Here is a 12,553-nt window from a genome sequence, read left to right as displayed (position 1 = left end):
ATGTCTGCGTAAGTGACGTCTCTGGAGACGTCATTAATGTCACTGACGCAGATCTACAAATCTGAACAAACGAGCATCAATTTGTGAACAAATTTCAAACAATTGCCAGTTTGTCGGTTGACTTGTTGATGTTTTGTTTTGGCCTCTTATTTATATTTCGGACGCTTCGTCAACGTTCGCGAAAGTGTTTAACTGAATTTATAAAAAATTACGAAAGTCTGCCATGTCTTTGGCAACTAAAAAATAAAAAATATAGTGATCGCAATAAAAAGACGGAGGCATACGATGCCATTTAAAAGCCATTTCTTCGACAATGTAACCTCTTCGCACGTTCTTTTTTCGCTTTTTAACCGAAAAGCACAATGGTAAGGCAAACCAACACAGTGTTGCTTCCATGGCTGATTCCAATATGTCCAACCGACAAACTGGCACTTGTTTGAAATTTGTTCACAAATTGATGCTCGTTTGTTCAGATTTGTAGATCTGCGTCCGTGATATTAATGACGTCTCCGAGAGACGTCAATTACGCCGACATCGCATCGGTATCGTAGCGTGTGGACCGGGCATAAGGCATGAATAAAACTTTTAAAATATATCAATGTTTTCTTCAAAATGTAATTTGAACTTTCTTGATGCTTAACGGAGAAATAGACAATCTTTGCACTGTCGACAGGTTTACCGACAGCATGCGCATGCTGTCAGTTGGCTATCAATGATTGTTTATGTTGTGAACGGCAAATGCCGTTCGTTTTCTCCGTCGGATCTAACTCGCAGTGTTTTAGCTCAAAGAAAAATGCCCAAACGCAAGGCTAGTTATGTCGTTGAGGAAGATAACTATCTGGACGATTTAGTGCGTGATAAGCAGAACAATCAACCTTCCACAAGCAAGCATACGCTCGATTCGGACGAAGAGGACGACAGTGGCGATGACGCGCCGTAAGTATCCGGGTACCGCGCAATAAATAACTGGGAATGTTTTCCACACAAAAGTCACATTGATTGCTTTAACGATTTTCAGGTACAATGTGCTGGATGATAATGAAATCATGGGCGAGGAAGAGGGGATGGCGCGGACAGATGGTGAGACAAAAATTACTCCCTTCAACATGAAAGAAGAGATGGAGGAAGGCCACTTCGACGCCGACGGACACTACTTGTGGAAAAAGACAGCTGAAGTGAAGGACCATTGGCTGGACAACATCGACTGGGTGAAGCTGAAGAACGATCCAACCTACAAGGAGCGTCCGGCAAAGGGCGAAAATCGTGGGTTGGCTGATTCTTCCGATTCGGAAGATGATGACGCAGAAAATACGGCAAAGTTCGATTCCATTGGCACCTATCGCCAGATGCTGGAACTTATGGAGCCCAAGGAGTCGGTCAAGCGAGCACTTCAACGGTTGGGTAAAGGTACGGCGAAGCTGACTACAGCACAACGTTGGAAGCTGAAAAAGGCTGGTCAAACACCGGACGAAGCCAGTGCCAAGATCACCAAACTGACGGCCCTGTCGAACGATATCCTCACAAACAACGGCAACATGGACGTGTACGAGGAAACGTTCGAAATGATCCAGCGGAAGGTGTCGGGCGCGGATCGGAAGGCACACCCACAGCCAGAGTCGGGCGAAAAAGAGCCGGCTGATGAGCTGGATATGTATGCGGACGATTTCGATAGTCGAGAGAAGAGCAAACTGGACGGCGTTACTGGACAAAAGAGTGATAAGGTTGATACTACGACAGCCGCTGATCGTGGGGAGGATGACGAAGACAACAAGAAGGGGAAAAAACTAATGTGGGAGTACAAGGAGCAACAGGACACCGAAACAGTACATGGTCCGTTCACTACGGAACAGATGCAAACATACGCCGAGGAAGGTCGTTTCGGAAACGGGGCTTTCGTGCGCAAAGTTGATAGTGACGACGCGCGATTCTATTCCGCCGCTCGAATCGACTTTGATTTGTATTTGTAGACAGAAACTACAGTTAATAAAAAGCACATCTGCCAAAACGAGTTACACAACCCCACTTAGCACTGATGTGATGGAATTCTCACATGGCTTCGAAGCGGGTGAACCACACTCTGAAGATGATCTTTAACAAGAAACTTTATTTTATAAAAAAAAAAACTATCAAAAACTCAATTGTGCTCGATAGCCCCCTTTGCGATGGTGATGTTAGATTAAAGTGGGATACCAGCAAACGTGACGACATGATGCACTTTCAACAGGTTTAAGCACAAACCTTTGCTTCGTTGGTTCTCTTTCTTGTTGGCTGCCTGTCTGTGTTTAGTACCTGTTCCGTTTGCCATTCACTATGCCAAATTCCGACTTAAATAAATTCGCTCAAAAGGGGTTCTTCTGCACTCTTTTGAGGTTGTGTCTTTCCAGACACTCTACTGCTCAGTCGCTATGTTTGTTCTTAGGAATAAAAGATAAAACTAAACCTAAGTCTTATTTTGGATGCCGGTCGACTTGAAGGAAACTCATTGGCTCAACCTAATCTTCGTCTCCGTTGCGACACTAGGGGCACAATTAAAAACACTTAACTAACTAAATTCGAGGCCTGAGAAAATGGTTGTCTACATCGCCGATGTTCTCGAAACGTGCTATTTGATTAATACTAAACCGTGGTCATGGGGGCTGAAATCTCATATGCTGTTGTCTTTTCCATCTTTTAGTCACTGAATCTTCCCAAAAGTCCCAAGAACGGTCAAACACTGTAAAATTCTAGAAACTTCTGCTCCATTCCTGATGTAAGTCTGAGTTATCTTTTTTCCACTTTCACTATCTATTCGCTGTCCGTTGGCTTCGCTGACACGCGTCTCTCATCGTCACAACACCGTCCTTAGGGATTTCTTATGACTAAAGCTGTGGAGGATTCTATTAGTTTAAATAATGATATCAAAAATTGAATGGAAAACCTCAAACAAATGAAAAAAAGGAGTGCAAAACAAAAAGTACGCAAAATATGAATCAAAAAAGCATGAAGTATCAAAAAGACGGACACATTGAAGACATAGAAAAAATGAACTGGAATGGAGCGATAATCGCTTACTACTTGTACTGGTTTTCACAGAGTCCACTGATCACGATCATTGTCCTGCATCGTCCCGCTACTTGCACAGTCGTTGCAGGGAGCGACGGCTTTGCCGGGTGCAAGCCACATTCGGTCGGCCCCGTTCTTCCCGGCTGGGTGAGTTCGGGGCAAGACCGATGCAAACATGGTCCGGATGATGCTCGCACAGGCACTGAATACAGAACGTGAACCCACAGTTCTGTCCGCTGCAGATAGCGTAGTCACACTTGGACTCGTTACCCGTGTCGTCGGCCACTGCCAACGATGATTCCACGCTTTTGGTGCCATTACTTGTCATGCTGCGCAGTTTCATGCGATCGACGACAGGTTCAGACGAATTTTGGCGACCACTGGCGACATGATGCTTTTGTTTGCCCGCAGAGGGGGTAGTTATTAACCCGTTGCTGTCGCTGCTGGTGTTAAACAGGTTGCGCCGTATGCGATCCGGAGAGTTGGTACTCTTGCAGTGATCATTTTCAGTACTTGCGTTGCGTCTTTGATCCTCGCCAATATATCCGCTGCCGTCGGCGATCGCGGTGTTGCCATTAGTGTCCGGATCAGGCATCGTGTATGATTTATCTAAACGCGCCGCAACCACATTCGCACGCGTTGATCGATTTCCACCTTTTGTGCTGCGTGAGAAAATTATTCTGCTGGGTCTCTCGCACCGTGGGCAAGGTCTTAGCTGTTCCGATTCTTTCAGATGAGATGCAACCTAGAAAAATAGGAAACAGAGAAATAAGTTGTAAGGTTTTCTCTTCTTCGTTTAATTCTTCGTATCTTCGTTAGGGTTTTAAAATAATTGCCATCACTGTGTTTTGTTACCAGCCGAACGTAAACACATAGTGCGATTATTTGACAGCAAGTAAAATATCCCTTTTTCGTTCCTATGGTAACTGTCAAACCCGCTTCACTCTTGCTTAGTGGTGTTGGTGAGCTCGCATTGTATACGGACGACGCTTATCGCCGAGTTTAAGCATTTTGTGCTGTAACGGACTTCCTGAACGATAGTAAAATTTTATTCTATTTACAACACTAAAATCTAATTCGTCCCACGAATTTTAAACTGTTGTTAAGATGATATTTTCGCACAATATTTGATGTTTTTTGGATTGCGCAGAAGTGAACCGATCATGCTAAACGCGTAACACTTACGCATTCGCTGCTAGCGTCGTCATTTTGCGGCGTTGCATCCCAAACTCAGTAGACATAGCGTCACCGCGCCATTGCGTGTGTTTTGCTATCGTGTATATTATTCGCGCACCTTCGTGTTATTAAATAAGTTTGTCTTTGACTGCCCCAAGATGTCGCGCGCAGAAACATATCTGGCCCTATGTCTTCTCGATGCTATCGAGGATAAGTGCATCGATGGGATGCGCGTGCTGCTTGAAAAACATAAGGCGAACCCAAATACCATTGTGCTTGAGAAGGACGTCGCGCCGATACATCTGGTCATCGGAGCCGACGAATTGTGCTTTGCCGAAAAGGCGACGGCCTTGATGCTACAATATGGTGGGAATGCCAATCTACCAACCTCGGTGCAGCTGGTGACACCGTTACATGTGGCCGCCAATCTGGGCCGAACAGGAATCGTAAAGTTGCTACTGCAAGCCGGTGGAATTGTGGAACACGTCGACGATGATGGAAGGACGCCGATAGAGCACGCCATCGAAGAGGGCCATTTTGAGGTGGTGCAACTGTTGCAGAATTATATTTTTGAACAGAAAATGGAACAGAAGCGAAAAGGATTGCAGCAAAAGCAGCAGCATCTGGAGAAGAACTTAATGCTGTCGCCCAGTATGCGCCTAAGAAAAGGGTACGGAGAACGAATGCCGCCAGGGAAAGCGCTACCGGTGCCCCAGGCACTGGACGATAGCGCTTATACACCGAATAAAGAACACTACAACTTCGATGTCACCAGTCCTTACTATGTGAACATAACGCACCGCCGCAAGAATCGCTTTAAACCCCTAAATAAGACTGTTAATACAACGCTTTTTCCGGATGAATCCATTACCAGTGAGCGCGAAAATACTCCTCCCGCAGCAATGGGATCTTGCGAAGAGATTGTGACTGCGACCCCACCCGTGACCGAACGCACCAATCTCTTCGAGTTGACCGAGAGAAACCTACAAAATTTTACGCGACAGGAAGAACCAGCGAGTGGACGCCGAATGTCCTTCGTTGCGTGCTGGCGGGAAAAGGTAGCCGAATTGCGCGAACGTGATACCATCAGTCGTAAATTGGATGATATAGACCGTATGCTGAACCTTTTCTCTGATAGCCTTGCGCAGCATTCATTCATGGATGCGGTAGAGGAAACATTCATCACAGCAACAGAACAGAGCAAGCGGGAACAGGTCTTGGAGTCAGAGCATGAATCCGTGTTTGAACTAGAATGTGAACCAAGGCAGGCACCAGAGTTGGATAAAACCAAATCCGAAGACGATCTAAAAGACGAACCTATCGATCCACAACCGAAAAAAGATCACGAAATCATCGAAGAGATACCGGCGACCGATGAAAGTATCGGAGAACATAATACCAGCAATTTGGGCACAGTTATTGTTCAAATTAGTGAAGAATACATTCACACCGATGACGAAGCTGGAGTAGTTTTTCGGGAGAAAAAAATGACCACCGTTCCGATTGCACAGACAGCATTGGCTGTTCCGAAGGTGCAGATTCTATCTGAGGAAGGAGAGATTGTTTTTACCACCATAGGCAAGGGCCTTCCGAATAGAAATCCTTCACTAAGCAGTCAATCTACAGCAGTGACGCTACCTCCGCTGGACTACGACACCGATGCGCTACGAGTGGAACTGACCAACTTTGGCGAACCGCCAGGACCAATCACGAAGGGCACAAAAAAATTGTACCTTCGAAAGTTGATAAAATTTCGACGCCATCCCGAACGTTTGGCCGCCAGAAGCGACACCGTAACACCAAGTGTGTATCCGCTTTTTGGGACTTCTGGCGTGTTGCATTATTAACCAACAAAATTTTATTTTGTTTACAGACTATTCCGTCGAGCTGATGGCGACCGTACGGCGGGAGGACGTGTTTGCGAAAATCATCGACGACTACCAGCGGTTGGAGCAGGAAATGGCGAACGATTTTCAGTCAGTCAACCCCAAAGTGGCACGCACTCTTCGAGAGGGACACCTGAAGAAAAGCTTCATCTATCTACTGATTGATCCATGCATTAGCGACAACTTGCCCGCCCAACAGCAACACCTGGAGCCGCACGAACTCTGGAAACGGTTCCTGGCGTCGGTGTTCTACGTCGGAAAGGGAAAAAGCAGCCGCCCCTATTGTCACCTTTACGATGCTATGAAACTGTACCAGCAGCGAGATGATGCCGTTGTCTGCCCGGTGGCCAGTGACGAAAAGAATCCTTCCGATGAACTGGTGGTCGAAGAGGAAGAAATCATTTTTCAGTTCGAGGAAGAGAAGGTCACGAACGATGGACACATTTCTGCTCGACACCGGAGACAGCAAGGGGCTAGAATTGTCCGAAAACGACAGCTGGCGCCTGACAGCCGGAAGTTGAATCGCATCATCGACGTTTGGGGCGCCGGAAAGGGTGTCGTTTGTCTGCACGTTTTTCACAACATTATGCCGGCAGAAGCGTACACACGGGAGGCGGCCATCATCGATGCGATCGGGCTTCCAAATCTTACCAACCTCAAGCGGGGCGACTACTACGGCAAGAGCCTGTCATGGCCGATGAAACAACGGAAACACCTCGGCATGCTGCTGCTCCGGAAAGCGTTGCTCATCTATTTGGCCGAAGGTGAAACGCAACTGCTTCCAAGCGATCTGATATGAGCAAAGGTCGGCCACACGTTTTACAACCCACTTAAGTAAATTTTAGATGACGGGAAAGCATTTTAATTACATTACAGTTCGTTATTGTGATATTAAAAATAGAGTAACAATTCTGCTTCGAGAGTGGGAGAATCCTTCACGTCGTGTTATTTGGAAGCTTTTTCTTCGACGAAAGAATCTTGCTGTACCGTCCATTTTCGCGCCAAAAAAATGCCCGATCGATGGCACAATTGAAAGTGCGCTTTACCTGCGTTCTCGTCTGTGGGCATAAACAATTCCAAAACAAATAAAGTCAACCAAGCGAAAAGTGATCGCCGGGTACGTTAGAGGTACGCACATACAAATCTTTTCGCGCCTTTTTACGTGTTTCTTTTCCCGCTTTGGCCACCGGACGGGGGTAGCAAACAAAAAATTCATAACCACAATGAGGCGTGAGTTCATCGATACTTTATCCTCTCATCCATGCGCTAGACGCGCACTTGGCGATCGCGGGAAGATAAAGGGAAGAAAACTTGGTACAAACATCTTGGCTCCTTGTCGTTTGCGGCCACGAAGATGGGCGGTTACGAAGCAGCGACAGCGAACGAGTAACGCAACCCAAAGTAATCAGTGCTCCGCGAAACACCTCCCATTTTCGAACGTTCCTGAGCGTTGGGTCATATTCCGGCGTTCTGGGGATTGTTGGCAAGGCACTGGGCACCGGCTGGTTTTACGGCCCCGAAGGACCATAAATCCAGAATCCAGATTTCGTTGGAGCATGGAACTTGCTTTTTGGCCGACCAAACCAATCTGCGTTGATGTTGGCACAAGATTGAACCAGTCGACAATAAAATGATTTGCCCACCGGCAAGAACGTAGTTGATCAAAAATTTATAGACATTTTTCACTCCTGTCCTTTTTTTTAAAACAAAATGGTAATATTGAACTAGAATATAAAATTCCTCATTCAAACCAAAAACTTAAAAAATATTGCACAGACGTTAGGCATTAGAAACGTAAAAAACAAAATAGCTACACTCACCTTTTGGTTGTTGTAGAATTTGCGTTTCGATGGGCTGATGGGTGGAGAGTGCGATTTAGCCATCGCGATCCCTCCCGAAACACTGGATCGACGACGAACTTCTGGTATCGAAACATTGCCCAAGTAAGCAGATGCAAACGAAGTCCCCAGAAGGCTGGTGCTGCTGCTGCAATTTCGGTCTAGCGAGTTACACGGTTTGAAAGGCCGGCGCTGCGCGATGCTTGAAAATGTGCCACATAGATCCGCCGGAAGGGATTCGCCTTCGAGATCCGGTGGCTGTGGATTCGGATCCGGTAGCGTGCCGTCACCGGATGCGGCGAACAGTATGTTAGGGGAATTGTCTTTAGTCAGCTGCTTGGCAAACGCAGCACCACCCGGAGCGTCATAATTGTTCTCTTTCTCTTTGGCATCGCTCTTGAGTTGCTTGTGCAATCGTAGCTTGCTTTTGGTGTGATTCTTAACAATCGCTCGCCAAGTTCGCGACACGCGCACTACCTGCACCAGATCACTGCTGGTCAGATGGCCGAGGACGATTTCGAGCGCATCCTTATCGTCGCGATTGAGTCGGTGCAAGATGTCGACGTATTCTTTCCCATCGTAGTAACACGTGCGTCTTTGCTTGGACAGCGGAAAGGGACAAAGCTTCGGGGAGCGACACTTTGTTGCGGAGCGAGATTCGAAGCGTGGTCCTGGGCTGCTGAGACTGGAACTGGAGTTACTCCCGTTCGTGCCAAGACGCTTTAGTTTGCGCACCGACTTTGCGACAGAGCCTCCCTGACACGGTTTTATTTTGGCCTGCTTCGGGCTGGCAAGAAGATGCCATTTAAGTGGAGATTCTTCGACGATCGAAGTAAGCGCCGCACTGTAGGAAAAGTTTGGCGCATGGCGTGTCACGCAACCGTCTTCCGTCGCGAAGGCTTTCGAAGGCGTTAAACTGCAGTCGTCGAACGATGGCACCCTCGCGATAGTGTCTTCGAGCTGCCCACTTTCGTCCTTTGAACCTTGCCCCTCTAAGATGGGTCCCGAGAGAAGCGCTCCCAAGTTGATCGATTGCAGCGCGACCGTTTCTCCACCGACAGCCTCTTCGTCCCCTTCCTCCTGGATTGTTTTCGGCTCTCTTACGCGCAGCGGTTGCTTCTCTTTTTTCTCAGGCGTTAGTGGACCGCAGGTGAACGCATTCTGGCGCACCAGACCCCCTTTTCCAGGAGCCAGTTGCTGTTGTCGCAGGGCGACCTTTCCGTGTCGAACAGTTTGCAGCTTGCCCGGGCTAAAGCTCACAAACTTGCGAAGCGTACGCTTCCCGGCCAGCACATTGGCGTCCTGATTTTCGTCGGTCTTGAAACAGGCCGTCTTCGGTGTGCTGGAGCGCATCAGATCCGCAATGCCATCGTGACGCTTGCGCCGTTTCGTGTTGGGAATCGGTGAAATGTCCTCCGGAAGACGCTGGCAGTCTGCATCAAGCGAATCATTGGGATCGTTCTCACGGTTTTCGAGGTCAGCCAGAAGTAGCAGCTCGGTGTCGCCCTCGGAGCGCAATTTGTCACGAAAGCTGGGCAGTTTGCGCTTCAGCGATTGGCCACTTTTCACCTTGTGTGGTGTCTGCTGGCTGTGCTGGTGGATCGAACGGTTCACGGAGCGCAAGGGCGTTTCATACGTTTCAAACGATTGCGAACGCAAAAACGATCCGAAGGAGCCGCCTCGTGAGCCGCTGCGTTCCGGTGTTGTTGGCAGCGTGAACGATCCTTCGTGAGCGTCAACGGGACCTACGCTCGGCTCGGCCAAGCTGTCGAAAGGCAAGCGGCGTGTTTTTGGAGTGGTAAGGTGGAAATTTGAGATACGATCTATGCTGGCGACTGTGTTTGGAGTTAGAACTTGGGCTGCGATCGGTAAACCGGAGCTGCTATCGTTCATGCTGCAGTCCGTTTCATTTGCCTCGTCGATGGTGGCCAGCGTCCCGGAGGCGCCGTGGCGTGACGACGCATTGAACGTGTTGTTCGGCGTCACCGACTGGTACGAGGTGTAGCCGCTGTCCTGGCCGAAGGACGAGGTGGCCGAGCCGCCACTGGAATTGAATGACCATTTACTGCCGGCCGCCGCCATTGTTCCGGGTGGAAACGAAGATCGCAGAGTTTGTTCCGCTTCTTCCATTTTGGCGTTTCTTCGCTGTGCTCCGCACCGTTTCACTCACTGTTTCCCCCAATCGTTTGTTCACAGCAGAGTCTTATGCTGTCAGAGCCAGCTGCGGTCCCCTTTTCGGTTGTGTACGCACCGAAAGCTATGCGGCGTCTCACTCTAGCTCACGCACGGCGGCTACTCTTCCTGGGTGCGCCATTCATTGGCTATTTTGTGGGCTTCACGAAAAGGTGCACACATACACGCGATGCAGAAACATTCGTTGCAGCGCCAGCGGGAAGTAGATCGTTTCCGTAGCGAACACTTTCTATGCAGTTTGTTGCATTTTGCTTCACAGTAAAACAACTTTCGGCAGACAGTTACATACACAACACTTACATACAATACACTCGTCACTTGAAACAGATATTAAACACAATCAACGGAGGGTTTACTTCGCCTAAGCGAATCACGCATTCGCACTTTCGCAGAGGTTTGCCGGGACGGTACTGGACGGTTACACTAAAGCACACGATTCACATTAAACTGGACGTTCACAACAAGGAATATATAGGCGCTCAAACGCACCCTTTCGGATACGGCGCGTTGCTGAGCACAAATAACGATATTTTCTCGGCAACCACCGACTTTCGCCTGATCTCGAAAGCAGACACACACCTCCATACTTTGCTGTTTCTACATTACGCACACTGCCTTACGAGGGGTATTTTCGGAAAGAAGGGATATTTTCGTGCCGTCACCCACAGCAGTGCTGCCATCCTCAATCGGCGATGCTCGACAAACTTCAGACTGAAACGGATGTAAACAAAAACATCGGCACGTAAGTTAGGAACTGAGAACTTTTGGTTCTAAACTTTAACTTAACTTAACTTCAGTGCCTTCCTGGCACCACCATGGGTGCTTTCGAGTGGCCATGGGAATATTCGTTTCCACCATTTTTCACGTAAGTTCAGCCACCTCTTCGTAAATGCAGTGTTTAATAGTTGTTGCTTGTTTGCAGAGTGCAAGTTCAGCCAAAAACCAAAGAACAGCAGCTTAACACTTGGAAGGAGCTGGTGCTAAATTATCAGCGACACGAGCGGCAGGCGCTGCTCAACATTGCCGAAGATACTCCGCTGTTCGTGAATAAGGAGCTGTCGCGTAAGCTTTCGTCGGACGGCCGACTGTGGGTGTTGGAGGAGCTAGAGAAAACGGGTCACGCTGCCCCGATCGACAAGCGGAAGCAGCAGTGGGAAGTCTACTGGCACACACTGGCCGAGTGGGCCAACCTCGTGCACGACTGGGCCACCGCTAACGGGATGACAAACACGGTGTGCACCATTTACGAACTGGTGGCTGGCGACACCAGCGTCGGTGAGGAGTTTCACGGGATCGATCAGGGAGTTTTTAAAAAGATACTGAAAACACTCGAAGCACGGGGACGCTGTGAGTTGATTGCGTTCGACGACAACGAGGGAGTGAAATTTTTCTGAGCAATGAAAGCCACCGGAGCACCAGAACAGGATCGGAAATCAAACAGATGCATACAATGTGATGGCGGCGCCAATAAAACGCAACGGGCGGAGTAACATTTCAAATTCCAAACTTTATTAATCTCATTCGTTCGGTAGATGTTCGGGTTTGCCCTTCGGTACTTTGTTTTTCTGTAGTCTGATAAGTTGAGCTCTCGTTCGGGTCGTCGTGACGGAACCCCGTTCGCCAGACGGGTTTCGCACATGTTTTCCGAGACCTTTTCGGTCGGTTGCCAATGCCTGAACAGTGGCCATTCTTCGAAGGATGCATGCACCTTTCTCATAATGGTGGTCGTTGTACCATGGCCACGGGGTGACTGGACTATTCATTGCGTTTCCATCAGGATTCAGCAGCTTTCGCCACGCCAGCTCAAAGCTCGACACCAGTGGGCGTTTGTATTGAATCGGTTTGTCCTCATCTTGCGCCCTTACCGCTTGCCTGACCTAATGAAACATTTCCGACATTCTTCGCTCTGGTGTTATATTGTTTTGTGTTCCATTTTCTTGTCCACCGCCACTATAATTCCGTTATCCGTTGTTCGTTTGTGTTTTTGCTGTTTAGGCTGTTTTGTGATTCGTTTCGTTCGCTAATTCAACGCCACTCGTAGCAATATGGAGCGGGTTCACACAATGTTAGTTTAATTTCCAATTTTGCATCCAGAACTACGATCTACAGTATGCTTTCAACGCCCATCGGAGGGAGCTGAAGAGAATTAGCAGGTTTGTTTCATTTTACTACGGTTTGGGGTTGTGCTTTGTGTTTCGTGGTGTTACTGTTGGTTGCGGTTTGTTTTCAGTAGGTTTCGAACTAGTTTTCTTTTCCCATGTCCTCCTCCGTGTCGCCCAAGTGGATGTGGCCTATTTTAGTTGCAACTTTTTTGTGGCGCTCCCAGGCCCGCTCTAACCGGGCCGGAGTGAGAGAAGAAACAATCGTTACACGAACGAAAATCCTAAACCAATGGCATTCAATCTGTTGGCATTCTTG

The 12,553-nt window shown here is 48.2% G+C and overlaps 4 protein-coding genes across 4 annotated transcripts; 3 read left to right on the top strand and 1 right to left on the bottom strand.

Moving 5' to 3' along the window:
• The first annotated feature begins 738 nt into the window (after positions 1-738).
• On the top strand, positions 739-2,319 carry LOC131206597 (CD2 antigen cytoplasmic tail-binding protein 2 homolog). The gene is made up of 2 exons (XM_058199214.1): positions 739-936; positions 1,019-2,319. Exons 1-2 carry the CDS (start codon positions 794-796, stop codon positions 1,965-1,967), a joined length of 1,092 nt encoding a protein of 363 aa, XP_058055197.1. The 5' UTR covers positions 739-793; the 3' UTR covers positions 1,968-2,319.
• LOC131215091 (uncharacterized) lies at positions 2,156-10,024 on the bottom strand. The gene is made up of 2 exons (XM_058209468.1): positions 7,925-10,024; positions 2,156-3,787 (listed from the first exon to the last, which is right to left on the bottom strand). The coding sequence occupies exons 1-2, from the start codon at positions 10,022-10,024 to the stop codon at positions 3,110-3,112; spliced, it is 2,778 nt and encodes a 925-aa protein (XP_058065451.1). The 3' UTR covers positions 2,156-3,109.
• On the top strand, positions 4,377-6,903 carry LOC131206588 (uncharacterized). The gene is made up of 2 exons (XM_058199201.1): positions 4,377-6,021; positions 6,092-6,903. The coding sequence occupies exons 1-2, from the start codon at positions 4,377-4,379 to the stop codon at positions 6,901-6,903; spliced, it is 2,457 nt and encodes an 818-aa protein (XP_058055184.1).
• An 837-nt stretch (positions 10,025-10,861) lies between the features above and the next one.
• On the top strand, positions 10,862-11,615 carry LOC131216724 (vacuolar protein-sorting-associated protein 25). Its single transcript, XM_058211282.1, has 2 exons — positions 10,862-11,000; positions 11,058-11,615. The coding sequence occupies exons 1-2, from the start codon at positions 10,951-10,953 to the stop codon at positions 11,527-11,529; spliced, it is 522 nt and encodes a 173-aa protein (XP_058067265.1). The 5' UTR covers positions 10,862-10,950; the 3' UTR covers positions 11,530-11,615.
• Positions 11,616-12,553: the final 938 nt, after the last annotated feature.

Source organism: Anopheles bellator, chromosome 1, assembly GCF_943735745.2.
Source record: "Anopheles bellator chromosome 1, idAnoBellAS_SP24_06.2, whole genome shotgun sequence".
NCBI lineage: Eukaryota > Metazoa > Arthropoda > Insecta > Diptera > Culicidae > Anopheles > Anopheles bellator.
Note: the sequence above shows the minus strand (reverse complement) of the source record. Positions and strands in the feature narration are given on the sequence as shown.